Source organism: Excalfactoria chinensis, chromosome 12, assembly GCF_039878825.1.
Source record: "Excalfactoria chinensis isolate bCotChi1 chromosome 12, bCotChi1.hap2, whole genome shotgun sequence".
Lineage (NCBI taxonomy): Eukaryota > Metazoa > Chordata > Aves > Galliformes > Phasianidae > Excalfactoria > Excalfactoria chinensis.
The window spans coordinates 456,949-473,774 of NC_092836.1; the positions used below are offsets into that span (position 1 = coordinate 456,949).

Consider the following 16,826-nt stretch of genomic DNA (forward strand, 5'->3'; position numbering starts at 1 on the left):
ATGGCATTTACCTAGAAACATAAATTGGGTTTCTGTTTTAAAATGTCACCTCAAGACCCTGTTTAGTGTATCACTGACTGAGATACTCACACACAACTAAGAGAGTAACTCAGAGACACCACTCACTACTACCCCAGCAATTACTGCTTTACCTTTTTAGCCGTTTCAAACTCCAGCCCTTCCAAGGCTTCCATGGCCAGCTCTCTCCAGTCAGCATCAGTTACTCCCAAACATGCAATCTGATACGCTTCCTTGAACATTTTCCGTTCCAGATATTGATACATGGGCGCAGACTGAGGATTTCCATCAGAAAATGTGTGTTAGAAAGCATAACACTGAGTGACATCTGTGCAGTTCTCTAGATACAGTGAGAAAAAATTACACCCCAATTGCAACCGGTACAAGCTCCTCAGAGAACAAGCAATTACCACTGCATCTTCAGACCAGTTTGGTTAATTATATTCTAAACTCACCCATCTTGAAATCTTCAGCTCCTAGCATATTAGAAAGAAGTTAATGAATGCTTCTGATTCCTCTGAGTGCTGAACATGCTAGATATAATGCATGATGACTTGCTTTTTTAAAACAAATAAACAAACACACAACCAATCCATGAAGTCGGAGTAAAGGTGGAGGTAGTTTGTTCTCAAAGGCTACAGCAGAAGTCCAGGATGAAGCATCCCTGGAAATACTCCAGCACAACAGCAGAGGTGCCACAAGGAACTGGCAAAATCCAGACAAAGGTATTCTCACAAGAGTGACACGAGTGACACTCTGAAGCCCAAAGACACTGCTCACTCTTACTGACCTGCTCTAACATGGAATTCAGGAGGGAAACCAACTGCTGCAGGCTGGCACAGACAGAACAGGGCTCATGGATTGGCAGCTACAGATCAAGCCTTTTCAATGAGCAGAGAGCATTGCTGCTTGCTTAATTCTGGGTTTGCAGCCACAAAAAGTATGCAAATTGACCTCTGCTACTTTTATCAACTTATCTGAAAGTTGTATATTTTTTGGTACTCTCTCCCACCAAAAGCAGAGTTTTGAATAAACTGCCCCTGCAACACTGCACGAAAGTGTCGAGGCATATTAGCGTCTTGCAGCATGTTAAAGACACATTAAAGCAGCACACTGGACTTGGGTGATTTGGCAGCTACCAACCATGCTGGACAGCGCAGATGACAATGAAGGGATCAGCACAGTTCTGAGGAACAAACACAGGTCTAACAGTGGTATTGTCCATTAATTTAACAGAAGCACAGAGCCCTTTCCCTTCATCAATTCTGAATTTCAAATCCTGCCAAACGTTTGTGCAGAAATGTCAGAAGCTGGTTGTTGGGTTTTTTTCCCCCCCTTTTCCTTGTTTGTTTGTCTCTTGGACTGCTCTAGTCAAACTAAAAAGGCACAGTTGAGGGCTTGGCGTACACATAGGAACATGAAATGAGAACCTGAGGAAAGGTACATAGAGAGCCCACAGTACAAATACAGGAAGAGGTAACACTCGCATCATAAATGCAAGAGCCAAGATGGATAGAAGTGCACTTACAATTAGAAAAAGTGAAGTAGATACAACCACCAATAACAACAAAAAGGAAATTAGATTCATTAGTATCAAGTAGATTGTGCATTACATCTTAGGTAGTAATAAAGAAGGTTCAGAATGGCAATTGTTTTGGTAGTAGAATACTGGAAAATTTCAGAAGAGCTTCTTCACCTCTTAAGAATTCACGTTTAAGAAATGTAAAGCAACACTTAATGAGATTAAAGGCTTACCTGCGGAACTTCAACAGCTGACATAGAAAAAACATGAAGACAGAAGATCTTGGAGCCGTTGTAGCCCACAACAAAGCCTTGAAGTTTTTGCTGATGGACAGGGAAGTTACCAGCTTTGATATTGAGGTAACCCCCTCCAGAAAAGCAAAGCATATCCTCACACTGAGTATTCCAAGCCACACTATTAGCATTGGGTTCCTAGTGAGCAAAATAATGGATGATTACAACAGATACAACCACATACCCTTTCCTGAGAAATATGTATCCTTCAGCTTGAAAATCTGACCTACTGTAGCCATGGAATATGTGACAAAGAAAGGAGTTTAGGCTTTACGTTAGTATCTGTGCTAAAGCCAAAGTGCTCAATAACAGTAATACTGCAAAGAGAAGCAGGACAGAGCTCTAAATTAAACCAAAGAGGTTCAGGTGTCCTTTATTCAGCAGTTGCTTACACATCTCCCGTCTTCTACTTCCTTGCCTACCAACTCCAAAACAGAGAAACAGATAAATCCTACAAAACATGATGAGTGGTTTAAATAAGTTCACTGTGTTTCTCTGCGTCAACATTTTGGCGAGTTCTGTGCTCTCGGTCTGCTCCTGTCTGTGTGCTCTTGTGTGTCTGTCCTTGGACCACAGACAGAGAAAGACTTAATCTTACCTGGAATAATAGCTCTTTGGTATGAATATCATACACTAGGCAGGTGTCATTTTCATCAACCACTGCCAACTTGTTTCGAGATGCACTCATATCCAGACAGCGCACAGCTGTGGATTGCTTCAACAGGACGATGGCAAAGACATTATCAACAAATATCTTCAGAATCTGGATATATTCAAAACCATAGTCAGTCCAAGTTTTTATTCCTCCAGCTAAAAATCACAGTGTGCACAAATGCTAATGCTGCAAAGCATGCAATGACTGTTCTTTTTTACAGAAATGGTGCATTACAATTAGAAAAGTGCTCTGAGGTATCTTGAAACTCAAGACTTGTTTCCATGACATACTCTAGCTTACAGAATCACAGAATGGCCTGGGTTGGAAGGGACCTCAAGGATCATGTAGCTCCAACCCCCTGCCTGGCAGGGCCACCAAACTTCCATGTTTACTAGATTAGGTTGCCCAGGGCCCCATCCAACCTGGCCTTGAACACCTCCAGGGATGGGGCATCCACAATGTCCCTGGGCAGCCTGTTCCAGGACATCAACACTCTCCTAGTAAAGGACTTCCCTCTAACATGCAACCTAAATCTTTCCTCTTTCAACTTAAAACCATTTCCCCTTGTCCTATTATTATCGGCCCTTTCAAAGAGTTTACACCCCTCCTGATTATAGGTTCCCTTCAGGTACTGAAAGGCTGCAATGAGGTCACCCCACAGCCTTCTTTTCTCCAGGCTGAACAAGCCCAGCTCCCTCAGCCTGTCTTCGTAGGGGAGGTGCTCCAGCCCCCTGACCATCCTCATGGCCCTCCTCTGGACCCTCTCCAACAGCTCTATGTCTTCCTTGTACTGAGGGCTCCACACCTGGACACAGTACTCCAGATGGGGCCTCACAAGAGCAGAGTAGAGAGGGACAATCACCTCCCTTTCCCTACTGGCCACCCCTCTCCTGATGGAGCCCAGGATACCATTTGCTTTCCGAGCTGCAAGAGCACACTGCTGGCTCATGTAAGTTTCTCATCTATCTGGACCCCCAGGTCCTTCTCTGCTGAGCTGCTCTCAAGGACCACTCCTCCCAGTCTGTACAGATGCCTGGGGTTCTTCCAGCCCAAGTGCAAAACCCTGCACTTTGCTGTGTTGAACCTCATTAGGTTCACCCAGGCCCACCTTTCAAGCCTGTCAAGGTCCCTCTGAATGGCATCCCTTCCTCTGTTTCAACCACACCACTCAGCTTGGTGTCATCAGCAAACTAATGGCTTAAAAGGCTTACAAGGCTAACACAACATACACATCCTGAATTTTGTAATGCTCCTCTCAAACAACAACACGAATATACAGCTATAGGGATGAATATCTGATACATGAAGGACCTCAAATTCTTTTCCAGTTCCATTCTCAGAATCAATACTTATGGGCTCCACTTTGCTGTTTTCAGTGCATGCACACATATATACCACCACTCCTCCCAAAGACAAACCTTCTATCAGTTCACTAAGACTTCCATTTTTGTCAGCAATGTATGGTCTTCAAAATCAAACAGGTTTGCATGAAATTTGTAACCAGAGAGTGAGAAATACAGAAGTAATTCATTTTTAAACACAGGATAAGATTTTGTTCAATAAAATGTTTGGTTGTGAAGGAATATGCTACTCCGAAAGTCTCCCCCAGAGAATGAAATAGCATTTATTTGCAGCAGAAAGACACGCGCCAGACATTTGGCATTACCTGCCCATTCTTCAGACCAACTAAGAGGCCTTCTCTTCCTGGAGGTCCTCCAATTACTTTGATGTAACGGATAAGAGATTCCATCAGCCACTCTCGTTCTTTAACACCACTAAATGAGAGGCACTGCAATCTTTTCTCCTAGATACAATAACATACAAAATACTGCATGGAGGGAAAGAAAAAACCTTTGTGCCTCCAGTGTTTTATATTTAAATCTATACTAGCATGTGTGCCCATTTTACATAAGGGTGTCAGAATGTCAGTCAGTTTAACAGGATGAATTCTTTAAGGCTTTTCAGTACTATGACAAAACAAACAAACAAGCAAAACCAAAAAACCAAGAAACCATCCTTCTTAACAGCTCTCGCCACCCAAACATTCCCCTTGGTGCTTCAGTGCTCCAGAGACTTTCAGTAACACAGAGCTACCTGTGGCACACAGCAGCGATTACTTAGCATGACAGCACTGCGTTACAACAGCACTACATGCAGTGCTGTCCAGTAGTATAATCCATTGCAGTTTTTCCCCAGCTTTTTGTACCAGCTATTTGGACAGCTATCTTCAAGTCTGAATCTACCCATTTTAAGGCATATACCTGGCATAAAATAATGTGATCCGAGCATACAACCAGCAAGTTACATTCAAACTTCTTTACTATCTTTTCCTTCACACGGTAATACATGTCTGAGGAATCATCCGAATACAGCTCATAAATCAGGATTTTCTCTGGCATCTGGATGGCTAATCTGTTCTTGTAGATGGCGATTTTCTTCACCAGCTCTCTGCCTTTTATTCTAACTAGAGGGAAAAATAAAACACTGTGTAGGCTGACAGGAAAATAACAGACTAAAAAAAGAGAAACACGGCACTCAGTTGGAACTGAATCTTTCTGAAGCATCTAAACTTAAGAGCAGATTGCAGCTAGGATACATCAGTTTTTTTCTGCAACCATGTAATCTTCTACCTATGTCACCATTTATTAACCTCTGCTGTTTTTGCAGTAGCACATTCCAGAACAGCACCCTGATCCCTTACCGTAAAAAGCTACTGAACACAAAGAAACAAAAATCAGTACAATCCAGGGAGGCTGCAAGAAGAAAAAGTTGCTAGATGTAACATACAATTTTTTGGCTTTTTCCCTAATCTCAGTTGCGGAGATTAAACCTTACCTTAAGAGCCTCCCCCCTCCCAGTGTCCTTTCAAATCCCCCTATCTTTCATTAAGCTAGGCAGTGCTGATCCCACAGAATCCAAGTGTGCATTCTCATCCTGCAAAGATCTTCAGTCTTCCTGTGAAGTGACAACAATCTGCCTGGTACATGAAGCATATATTCCAAGCACTTTGATGGATACTCATTTAAAACCAACCAACCAACCAGCCCACAGCAGAATGTCAGTAAAGGTATGACCTCAAAGTTACCTTTTTGCTCTGTGATGAGGTGCTGGACAATAACATCAGTCATGCTGTCTCTGTAAGCGTAGCGATCTTTATAAAGGCCATGAACGGTGCTGAAAATCAACTGATAAAATGATATTGTTCCATCCTGGCAGCCCACTGCCTGAACGCAAGGAGAAAACTATTTCAGTGAACAGGTATGTATAGGTAAGACTTGGCAAAACATGTAGTATTCATATGAGAATTATGTTCCATTTCCTGCATAGCATATAGACTGAAAGCAACTACAGTTATGTGTATTGAAACAGCTGCAAAAGTGCTGTTCATCTTTGTAGTACAAAATGAGGACTGATGCATCATAGCTTACATGTATGCTGTGGGTTGCTTTGGTTTTGTTTTCTTGTGGTGTTTTCCACTGTATTCACCTCTCACACACACCCTTTTGTTCCCTTTTATTTTTCTTTTTTCTTTATAAATCTGCTCTGCATCTCTTAAAATTTGTGTATCAGCACAGAGTGTAACATTTATGGTAATAAACATCCTGCTGGTATTTCCCACAAAGTATAATGCTAGAAGCTCAAACAGAAACAGAACTCAAAACTTTCTTCCTGTCATGGAACTTGATTTCAACAACTTGGAGGTCATTAGCTGTTCTCTGCTGTGTGCTGTTTGTCTATTTTTTTTACTTTTTTTTTTTTTTAATTCCCTTCTTTTTATATCAAAATGCAGCTAATTCCTCACAACCTGAAAGCAGGCATTACACTCATTTACCAACTTCTTGCAGTCTTAAGTTTTAATTTTAGAGGCAGCTTTAGAGCTCGCTAAACACTGCTTAGGTTCTGCTGTCTCAGTAGGGATATACAGATTAGGCAAATGAGTTTGAAATGTATGGTCTCAGCTTTCATGGCAAACTGTCTGTGAAAGTGCCAGTAAAATGTACCTACTCACCACATAGTTGGAGTCTGGTTTAGCTTTGCAAGTCCACACCCAGCTGCTTTGCTCTCCTATGGTTCCAAGACGGACACCATCCTTTGTGAAGAGGGAAACTTGTTTATCCGAACCTCCCAGTAAAATGTACTCTCCCTTAGTAAAATAGCTCACACAGCAAGGGTCAAAATTGAGCATTCTGTCCTTCCCAATCTACAAGGGAAAAAATAAATATGTCAACAGAAGGGAAATTTCTTCTGAAACCACGAGAACAGATGAAAATAAACACAAGGATCCTCTTGGTGGCACCTGCTGTCACTGAGAACATTGTCAGCTCTCCAGCCACACACAACTTTTCAATACCCTACATCCATCAAGCTTCCAAAACGCAGCTCTAAATCAATCCCTCCACTTTCAAATCAGCCCACTCAGGGTGTGAGCAATCAAACAGCAACAACCAACCAGCTGAAAGAAATGCAGAGGTCCTCTGGGAACCGGTCAGCTGTAACACAAAAGTGATCAGAGCCACAAGGGCTTTAATACAAGAAGTGGAAGACAGCAGCTGAGTTGTCGCAGGGGAAATGAGCCAGAGGAAAACTTGGTTAAAAAATATTGAGTCATAAAAAGCAGTGGAAAACAAAAAACATTTAATGCAGCTAACAAAGCATGACTATACAAACACTTTGAATACAGGGCATGGAACCAAACAAGAAACACCCTGCCATTCCCGACTGCACTTCCCAAAAACATACCTGTTTGCCACTGAGCTGATAAAAGGAAAGCCTTTGACCCCAGTCTGCCACAGCTAAAGTATCGTTGCGTTCATCTCTGACAACAAAAAAGGTACATGGTCACAGCAATTTATCCATACGTTTCTCAGGGCAGTAGAATCAAACAGTAAGATAGCAGAACATATTTCAAATTCCTCATAAAAACCCCTACAAAGTGGAAGCACAGCAGAGATGCCCTGACTGAAGAAAACAGCATGAGGACACAAACGAAAAATCTGTCAACTTTTCAGGAATAACTGCAAAGCTTGACACAGCACCTCACACTCAGCATGTAAGCAGTGGGTACAGTGAAGCTGCACCTGTACAGCAGGCACAGATCCTGATCTTAGGGATCTACACAGGAGTACAGAGCCACTGAGGCATCAAAGCCAACAATGCTAAGCAAGATTGGACTGAGCACATGGCAGGAAATGAAATGGCTCCTGCAGGACTGAGACAAGCTGAGGAAAGGCTTCAAACTGGTCAACTGCATTGTTGGAACAAAATGCCAGCCACCTCCTCCACAGACTCTCGTAGTGGAATTCCTGGGTCACAGCCTGAACCAATGGCTAAGCTTCACAAGTACGGGAGTGCCTGGAGCAGAGCGGGGCCCAAAGCCACCTGACTTCTGTGCAGTGAGTCTGTGTGGGTTCTCCCTTCCCCACCGCCCTTCCCTCCTGATGCGCAACTGTAGGAATGGAGGAGGGTCACGTTCTTCAGCTCATCCCTTTCTGTCCCTTTCTCCAAACTGTGAGCGGGAGGGGCGAGTTAACGCCTTTTGGTATCTTTTCCTATAGCCCATGTCTCAAATAAAGGATCTGTCATTGCCCTCATTTGCTCTACAGTTGTCTAGGAGGAAGGGTGATGGTGATCTGAGCATTCTGATGAATATAATGCTCCTATTCATAAACTGAACAAAAAGAAAACAGGAAAAAAAAAAACCTACTGAAAAACTTCTCAGTAAGCACCTGCCCTTTGCTCAACACACAACACGTGAGAAAAAGCAACATGCTATCACAAACCTAAGAAATGTCATCATTAACACATACGAGTGGAATAAATTAAAACAAAAATGACACTTAATCCAGAATTTGGTAACTCCTGAGTTTTGTGCCATGCATAAATACCCTCTGCACCTGGTGCTTTTTGCAAATAGCTCTTCTATGTTACACACACATATATATATGTACATAAATGTATTTATGTTATCCATTGTAGTCTCACTCACAAGCTGAAATGCATAGCCTCTTCTTTCTCATTGTCTTCTATCTTTTCCTCATTATCCTGCCCACTGTCAGGCTTGGATTTCAATTCTGGTATCTCCTCTAACTGGCTGTTATCTGACTTCTCTAAATGGCCGTTATCTGATTCTTCTTCTTCATCTGCTCTACTCCAAAATTTCTCCCATCGACTGCAATAGCAATTGTTTATTTACATATGGCACAGTAAGTGCAAACAGCCCACCCTCCTCTCCCACCAAAAAAGGCTGAAATACAACAATAAAAAAACCCAAAATCCATGTTTTGTGATATCTAGGTGGAATTTGTTCCCATTTTCTTTCATGTAATGAACAGCTGACAAAGCCAAGCCCCAACATGTAACCTCAACAAAAGGTAACATCCAGTCACCTGCCGTGAACCTGCTCCAGCAGGGATGCAAGTCAGGCCTTTCTGTTATCAATAAACCAAGGACTAACCAGTCAGCATGGAAAAGGCTGGGATGATTATTTACCTGGATGGATTCCAACAAATGGACCATATTGGTGATGAGCCAGCCCCGGTACGCTCTATTTTAACTTTCTCATCACCATTTTTATTCCGTATGCTGATGACTCCGTTGAACATCCCCAAAGCAAGGTACTGGCCATCGTTTGTCCAACTGATAAAACACACACGTACTGAAGAGAAAACTACTAAAACCAAGCATTGGGAAGGCAGAATGGTACAGCATAATCAAATAGGCATGGTACATTGAAATACATTTTTAAAGAGAGTTCTGGAATGGAGCCAGTAATCCTTAGAGTTAGTTTGTTTACTAATCTAAATCTGCATTTATGGCAACAGCATGCAATACAGCAAGAACTTTTTATTACATACACAGATTAAAAAAAGGTGGAAACAACAAAAAAGTTATCATCTGCTTGTGGTGTTTGTATCATGTACTAATTAATAGATGCATTTTTGGGAATGAGAATGTTGGCAGTAGACCAGACTTTTCAAAGCCACATCTGGAACACTGAAACTGCATATGATGGGGACAGGAGAGACCTGCTTTCTCTTCTTGTCTCTACTGCAGTTAGCTGGATGACTCCACACAAACCTTGCTTCAGGTTCTGCAGAGGAGTAATAACACCTTCTGCAAGTGCCAACAACACAGAAGATGAACAGCTCTATGAGAAAAGTATAGTCATCTTTCCTCTAACTTCATTTCATTGCTACTGCACAAGTTGGCTAAACAGACGGAGACAGAAGTTTAGACACTTGCACAAGACCAGAGCATCTCTCTGATACCTTCCAAAGAGTTATATATATATATTGTATATATTGAAGAATTATATATATATATACTGTTGTAAACAATACCTAATAGAAATCAAAACCCTCTGCTATCTAAAACAAGGACAAAGAAAGAAAGATACCTCTCTGAGAAGACAACACAGGAAGGAACAAATCATCTTGGATAAATATTTGTCTTACTTCTATCTGAGTATTCTTAATACTACTCTAATATTTTAATGATGAGAATGGCAGAGTTGCATGAAATGTGATGCTTCTGGACAGCAGCTTAGGAGAGCCTCTTTCCAGCTGGGTACTCTGTCTCCAGACTTGAACTATTTTGCTTGAACTTTTTTTCCATAAGCCTGCATACTATTTTAAACCACTTGTATTGAAACTAACTTAAAGAACACTTACCTACAGCAGGTTATCCTACTGCTAGCTTTATGTTTAGAGACTGATTTCTGTTCAGGCGACCATAAGCCTTGATTAAAACAAAGAAAAAGCTGAAGTAAATGACAAGAAAACTTTTACAAGTGTTCAGATTAGAAACTTCAGAAGGAACAAAGTCTCACTGCTAGGACATTTAAATACATACTACACAAACAGTATAGAGGAAAAAATAGATCTATCTAACACAGAGAAAGGGTCCCTCTCGAAAAATCAGTGAGAATGTACATTTTATTCTGGGACAAATCACAGTATAGTCCTTCTCAACTGATTTTTAGTGATACATAAGAGTAATTTTGGGCAACATCATGTCTCTCCCAGATAAAAAGAGCTGTATGAACCTGTTGTTAGCTTAGCTGTAAAACTTATACAGAATTTACAGGCTTAATACAAAAGTGAAAGAAGACATACCAAAATCACTGGAAGAGCAGGATGCCAACTGATGAGTAAGAGGATTGTATGAAACGCACTGTATAGAGTCATTATGCCTAAAACAAAGTTACAATCACATTTCAATAAATCATTCTTAAACGCCTCTTTCTGACTTTCAGCGAAGTAGCTGAAAGGCTTGCCAGATGGCAGGAATAACTTGATCAGCTTATATTACATTAAATTAATCTGCCGTTACTGTAAACTAAATCAACAATAAATTCAAAAAAAACACTGTCACTAAACAGCGGGATGAGTTAAAGATCCATCAAGATGAGTTAAATATGTGCATAAATGGTGGTTTGTGAAATGGGATTAACAGTTATACCCAAACTCTAGAATAAGCGTCCTTGTGTCTTCTCCCACCCAGTGCACTGTCCTGTGCATAGCAACTAGCAACAACTGCGCAAGTGTATTCAGAAACAATTTGAAGATATAGCTGAAAAGACATGACATAAAATAAAGCCAAAAGAAAGGTGAAAATATACTGTGTGGAAAAGTTATCTTCAGCTTGGTCTATGACCTACATTAATATTACTTTGATTTATTACACAAGATCAGTAATATTCTGTTTCATTCCATTTCATCTTACAGAATTCCTCCAGTTCTTTGCCAGCCCTCTAAATACATCAGAGATTTATCTAGACTTCTCACCCTCATTTATGCCTTTAATTGCTTTCCTGCCTCATTCAGATATTTCATCCACTTTCTTCTCCCTCATATTACTCACTGGCATTTTCTCTAACCTTAGTTAACCTTCTTCCAGCTCTAACATTGCTTACTGTCTGAGAGCAGAACCGCATAATGAAGGTTTGCACAGGAGATGCACAGGATTGAAAGGCATCACTTACGTATATTTCAGAATTCCTTCTAGCTTTGAAGTCCAAATGATCACACTTTTATCAGCTGAGCCAGATGCAAAACGTTTGCCTAGGAATTAAATCCGATTTAAATCCCACACATAAGAATTGCTTAATCACCCAATATTCAATAAAAGAGAGAGCAAGATGTTCTTGAACTTGACATGGCTCAAGCTATAAAGAGCCTAACACTGCAAGTACCCTGCTGTGGCTGTGCTTCCTCAGCTACATGAAACCTCAGTGGCTTTTTTTCATGTGAAAGAAGCTCAACCACACAAACAACAAAACCAACACATGCACACAACATTCCAAATCCCAATACTAGAACAACCCCGGTTTTTTATCAGTTTGCCATAAGGAATATTACACACTTTACAAACCAGACTAAGAAAGTCCCACAGAAGTGATATTTACCATCTTTAGCATAAGCCACGCAGTACACAGTGTCCTTATGTCCCTTCAAAGGTTGAATTAAGGTTCCATCAGAAGTATCATATACCTGTACAAATAACCAGAAAAAAAAAATCAGAATGAGGACTGTGACACAACAGTACTGAAAGCCAAGATTATACATTTTCTTCGCTGTTTGCTTTGCTACAAGCAATACAATGCATGCTGAGCAAGACATTTGAAAGTTTTAAAGCATTTCTCTATAACAAACAATACTGTCTGGAGCACAGAAGTAGGCTAGCACTAGAAAATTGCACACACACATGAAATTTCTAAACAGCTCACTGGGCCTCTGCCTTTTAGCTCATCCCTTTCCTTCCTTGTATTAGATGTTTACATACAATAAACTACTGGAAGGGATCATCATTATATACACCACCCTGCCAGCACTAGCAGTGTGAAGGCCTGTGTGCTTCCAGCTCAGAACAACACATGCAGCCATCTGCCACCCAGCCCTGCCAGTGTGCCCATAGCCCTGCACTGCCCACAGCCTCACACTGCAAGGGAGGACCAGGGCAGCCCTGGGCTGCTCCTGCTGGAGCTGAGCACCAATTGGCAGCCCTGGAACCTGACAGGCTCTAATTGAGGCTCAGCTCAAAGCTGTAACGTGAGTTTCTTTCTCGTCTTCACAGGGATTGTCACGAAGCTGAAAACAACACGCACGTACTGAGTTTGTGATCAGTGCTACATAACAGCAGTGTTTGCATGTGCCACCACGAGCACACAGTGCTGCCGTGCCGTGCACTGCGCCAGGTTTGGGCGAAGGTTGGCAGACTGCGGGCTGCTGGGAGGGGTGTGAGGAGCTGCGGTAACACAAACCCCGCTACATCTGGAAACTGGAGCTCAAGACAAAGCCTCCGAGCCGCCTGCAGCCAGCCGACACTGCGGGGGCAGATGTCGAGAGAGGCCGTCCGATAGGTTAAAAGCGGGAGCCACGCGGCAGGAACGGCGTTCCCGGCTGCAGGGAAAGGTGTCCGTACCAGGAGCCGATTGCCGGCGGCGATGATCAGCTGCGTCCCGTCCGGCTTGAACGCGAGGTCGTAGATGCTGGGGAAGAGACAGCTCGCCGTTGTCGCCGTCGTTGATGGTTACGGGCTCGTCCGATTCCTGGGACCCCCCCCAGAAACAGAGCTCCCGCCCCAGGGCCGCCCGAGCCCGGCCCCACGTAAGCTGTCGGCCCGGCGCTCCCCGCCGCCCCCTCCGGCCCCGCGGCGCTCACCAGTGCTCGGCCCTGTCGCGCCAGGTGAGGGCGGCCCGCATTCCGGGCCCGGACCGCGCTCGGCCGCCGGGTCGGTGGCGCCGCTGGCTGCCCGGGCAACGCGCAGGCGCACAGAGGCTCACCGGACCTCTAGGGCGGCAGGGGGCGCCCTACGTCTCGGCCGCGAGTGGCATCACGTGACCGCGGCGTCCGGAAGCGCCCCTTAACGAGGCCGCCGCGCGCCGGAGCGGTTTCCATGGCGACGGGAGGGAGGGTGACGTCACGGCGGGAATGGAGCGAACGCGCCGGCAACGCGCGACTCCGGGCGGGTGAGGTCACGTGAGGTCACACGGGCGCGCGGAACGGACCGGGTCCCGCTCTCGGCCGGGCCGTGTTGTGCCGTGTTGTGCCGTGCTGAGCCGTGTTGTGCCGGGCCCCGTGAGTTACGGAGCCGCCGCAGCCCGGCGCGGTGGCTGCAGGCACGGCGGGAGCTCCGGCAGCCCCGTCCGGTAGCGCCTCGCCGGGCGGTCACGGGAAGCGGCCCCTGCTCCGCCCGCCGCCCCGTCCGTCGCTGTGCCGCCCGGCGGGCTCCTACCGGGGCGGGCAGGGGAAGAAGCCCCGCTGACGGCTTCCTCTCCTCTCGCCCCGCAGTGCAGGGATGGAGCTGCGATCCAAACGGGCGCTCACGGATTGCTGCCGGGCGGCGGGAGGCGCCGATGGGATCGCGGCCCCGGACGGGAGCCGAGCCGCGCTGCGGGACCGCCGTGTGCGGAACGGAGCGGAGGGCGGAGCGCGGAGCTCCCGGCGCGACGGGCACGATGGGCCCGATGTGCGACGTGAGCGCTCGGTCGGGAACGGCGTGAAAGCGGAGCGGAGCCCGAACGCCGCCGAAGCGGAGGCGGGTGTGAGAGGTGCGCGGAACGGCGGGGCGAGGAGCGGCCCCGCAAGAAGGAACGGAGACGGCGCGCGCGGCAAGAGGCGGAGAGCGGCGCGAGGCGGACGGGAAACGGAGCGCGTTCCGAACGAGGCGTCGTGCGGCTCAGAGCCGGCAGCGGGTGTCCGTCCGGGTCGGGCTGAGGCTGATCCGCACGCCGCGCACACGGCTGCGGGCACACGGCGCGTCCCGGCCGGGCAGCGGTCCGACCCGCAGCTGGGAGCAGCCGCGGACCGCCTGCAGGGTGAAGGCGCGGAGATGGGATTCGGGGCGGCGCCTGCCGGGAGAGGAGAGGAAAAAAGCAACGGGTGGAAAACGGGGGAACAGAGAGAGCCGGGGGACCCGGGAAGCCGGCATTTTCGGTCTGACACCGAGACGGGCGCTGATGTCTTGCAGCCTTCTGACAACAAACGCTTCACAGCAGTGAAAACATCACGAGGTCTAGGTGTGCCTTTAAGCAGAATGTTATTCTAACGGGGGTTATCCGGAACTATCCACGGCTGGTTTCAGATCAAGCACCTTCTACGTGTCTCTCATTTCTGGAGCTCTTTTAGTCTCTTCAGCTCCGCAGTTGTACCTTCTTTCATAATGCAGCGTGGGGACGGTGTGTGACCTTAGTGTCATTTGAGCCTGTTTTCCAGGCTGTGTTGGAGACCTGGTTTCTTTTCAGAATGTTTCTGTTAGAGCTGAAATGCGGACAAACACATTTAAGTTATGCATTCCCATGTGGAATTCATGCATTTCCACCACAGATAAAAGAGAAAACATCTGTGAGCCACAACAGCAAACTATGCCGGGTTTTCTATGTTAATGCTGAGGTGTTATTTCTCTACAGAAGAACCCGTCCCACGGACACAAGTGGATAGGAGGAAAACGAGCCCGTATTTTTCAAGTAAATACAGTAAAGAAGGTAGGACAGTCCGTAGGGGAATAGTTGCTGTTTTGCAGGGGAGAGGAATAAGATGACTCAAGATGAAGTGATGATGCATGGCTGCACATGCATGGCTGCACATACAGGCAGCCTTCACTGTGGGCTTACAGTGTGAAGTATGTGTGTCCCCTGCAGCTTTGTAAAAGTTCACAAGTGACTGATGCTTTGCCCTCGTGCTGCGCCCACAAAGACAAACCTGCTTCAAAAGTTCCTCATTTTATTTTTTCCTCTCTAAATAGGTCATATCCACCCTTTTTTAACCTTTGTATTTCTTCATATTGACTTTGTGTACAGCTCTCAGCCCACCGAGGAGGAAGGCCTTCAGAAAATGGACTCCTCCACGCTCCCCTTTTAATTTGGTCCAAGAAACACTTTTCCACGATCCGTGGAAACTTCTCATTGCCACAATATTCCTCAATAAGACTTCAGGTAAATGAAATAATACGGCTTTGTGTCGGGTCAATGTTGGGTGGTGGTAATAGCATTGATAGCTATAATACAGCTACACTGATATAATAGCTGCCAATTTTGTAATGCCATTAATGAACGAATAAATGTGTATGTTTGTGTTGATGTAAAAAATAATCACCATAATTTGTTTCTTCTGCCTTGGCAAAAACCAGCCATAGTCGAAGCAGCCAAATAACCCGCACTGCTCATGGTGGTTTCTTTGACCAGGTAAAATGGCAATTCCCGTGCTCTGGGAGTTCCTCAGGAAATACCCTTCCCCTGAAGTAGCCAGAACTGCAGACTGGAAAGAAATGTCGGAGCTGCTCAGACCTCTTGGCCTCTATGCGCTCAGAGCAAGAACTATCATCAAGTTCTCAGGTAAGGTCTTATGGCTGTGTTTGTGTAAATAGCGTCAGCAGCAAAACAGCTGTTCTTTCACACACTGTGCTTTGTGACATCTTCCCTTGGATAGTGCCGGTGGTTTGTTTAATGAAGCTTTGGGAGGTGTTGGCTTGACGTGTGTGGAACTGTTGATCAGGATGTCTCAACTTAGTAACTTGTGGTATCGACTTGTAGTGCTTGTATTTTAAATGGTGCCACATGCAGGTGTGGGGCAGCGTCCTGTTCTGCTCAGAGCTGGGCCTGCAGGGTGAGGGCTGTGTGTGTGTTCCAGACGAGTACCTGAACAAGCAGTGGAAGTACCCCATTGAGCTGCACGGAATCGGGAAGTATGGAAATGACTCCTACAGAATCTTCTGCGTTAACGAATGGAAGGAGGTGCGCAGTGCTGCCCTGAGCGGGGCCTGAGAGGGGCGTGTGGGCAGCGGCCTCTTTATTTTCTTTCTTTTATTTTCTTTCCAATGAGTGCAATTCTCAGAATGCATCTTTTGCAAGTCTGCACTAAGTCGAGCCTGACCGAGCCGTGTGCCTGAGCTCACATGTGGCAGGGGGCTGCTCTGACTGCAGCGCTGTGGGTGGATGAGGGCAGGTTTGTGAGCTGGGATGGGAAGCAGGTTGTGTGTGTGCTCCAGCACTGTCAGGCGCAATGAGATGTTCTAGTAAGCTGAATTCCGTTTGTCGTGCTTTAGGTGCAGCCCCAGGACCACAAGTTGAACATCTACCACACGTGGCTCCGGGAGAACCACGAGCAGCTGAGCATGGACTGAGTGCAGCCCCAGCGCCGCGCTGAGCGTCACGTTCTTAGTGTATGCGTTGGTGTGACGCCGGGCTCAGCTAATCGCTGTAATAAAACGTTCAAATGCGGTGAAGGATTTTAATAAACGTATCTGACCGTTTGTACACCCGTTCTGTGAAGCTCCCCTCCCGTCGCGCTGCCCTGACCTGCTTCCTCCGGCGTTGCGGCGCCCCTAGAGGGCGCTCTGT

General features: G+C 45.7%; 2 protein-coding genes across 6 annotated transcripts in view; one reads left to right on the forward strand and one right to left on the reverse strand.

Moving 5' to 3' along the window:
• IFT122 (intraflagellar transport 122) overlaps nucleotides 1-13,319 on the reverse strand; it is a 32,846-nt gene extending 19,527 nt beyond the window's left edge. The window contains exons 1-16 of one of the 4 annotated variants that reach the window (XM_072347409.1): nucleotides 13,150-13,319; nucleotides 12,911-12,977; nucleotides 11,895-11,979; nucleotides 11,472-11,550; nucleotides 10,603-10,679; nucleotides 10,159-10,225; nucleotides 8,978-9,124; nucleotides 8,475-8,657; nucleotides 7,229-7,304; nucleotides 6,498-6,689; nucleotides 5,574-5,712; nucleotides 4,750-4,952; nucleotides 4,155-4,292; nucleotides 2,432-2,596; nucleotides 1,774-1,971; nucleotides 153-293 (exon numbers count right to left, since the gene is read on the reverse strand). In XM_072347409.1, the coding sequence (XP_072203510.1) occupies nucleotides 153-293; nucleotides 1,774-1,971; nucleotides 2,432-2,596; nucleotides 4,155-4,292; nucleotides 4,750-4,952; nucleotides 5,574-5,712; nucleotides 6,498-6,689; nucleotides 7,229-7,304; nucleotides 8,475-8,657; nucleotides 8,978-9,124; nucleotides 10,159-10,225; nucleotides 10,603-10,679; nucleotides 11,472-11,550; nucleotides 11,895-11,979; nucleotides 12,911-12,977; nucleotides 13,150-13,190 (1,998 nt within the window). In that variant the 5' untranslated portion in view covers nucleotides 13,191-13,319. Of the gene's footprint in view, nucleotides 1-152; nucleotides 294-1,773; nucleotides 1,972-2,431; nucleotides 2,597-4,154; nucleotides 4,293-4,749; nucleotides 4,953-5,573; nucleotides 5,713-6,497; nucleotides 6,690-6,785; nucleotides 6,926-7,228; nucleotides 7,305-8,474; nucleotides 8,658-8,977; nucleotides 9,125-10,158; nucleotides 10,226-10,602; nucleotides 10,680-11,471; nucleotides 11,551-11,894; nucleotides 11,980-12,910; nucleotides 12,978-13,149 lie in introns of those variants that run through there. The other 3 variants (XM_072347406.1, XM_072347407.1, XM_072347408.1) reach the window with 3 other exon arrangements.
• A 27-nt stretch (nucleotides 13,320-13,346) lies between these two features.
• MBD4 (methyl-CpG binding domain 4, DNA glycosylase) lies at nucleotides 13,347-16,747 on the forward strand. 2 transcript variants are annotated; one of them, XM_072347410.1, is made up of 7 exons: nucleotides 13,347-13,457; nucleotides 13,780-14,507; nucleotides 14,898-14,972; nucleotides 15,288-15,422; nucleotides 15,672-15,821; nucleotides 16,117-16,220; nucleotides 16,532-16,747. In XM_072347410.1, exons 1-7 carry the CDS (start codon nucleotides 13,420-13,422, stop codon nucleotides 16,607-16,609), a joined length of 1,308 nt encoding a protein of 435 aa, XP_072203511.1. In that variant the 5' UTR covers nucleotides 13,347-13,419; the 3' UTR covers nucleotides 16,610-16,747. The 2 variants fall into 2 exon arrangements, with proteins under 2 accessions (XP_072203511.1, XP_072203512.1); XM_072347411.1 differs by having other exon boundaries at nucleotides 13,456-13,566.
• The last annotated feature ends 79 nt before the right edge of the window (nucleotides 16,748-16,826 follow it).

Coding starts and splice junctions, on each gene's coding strand:
- MBD4 (XM_072347410.1), top strand. CDS start 13,420: ATGGAGCGAACGCGCCGGCAACGCGCGACTCCGGGCGG. Junction 14,508..14,897: donor GAAAACATCACGAGGTCTAG/GTGTGCCTTTAA, acceptor ATTTCTCTACAG/AAGAACCCGTCCCACGGACA. Junction 14,973..15,287: donor AAGTAAATACAGTAAAGAAG/GTAGGACAGTCC, acceptor CTTTGTGTACAG/CTCTCAGCCCACCGAGGAGG.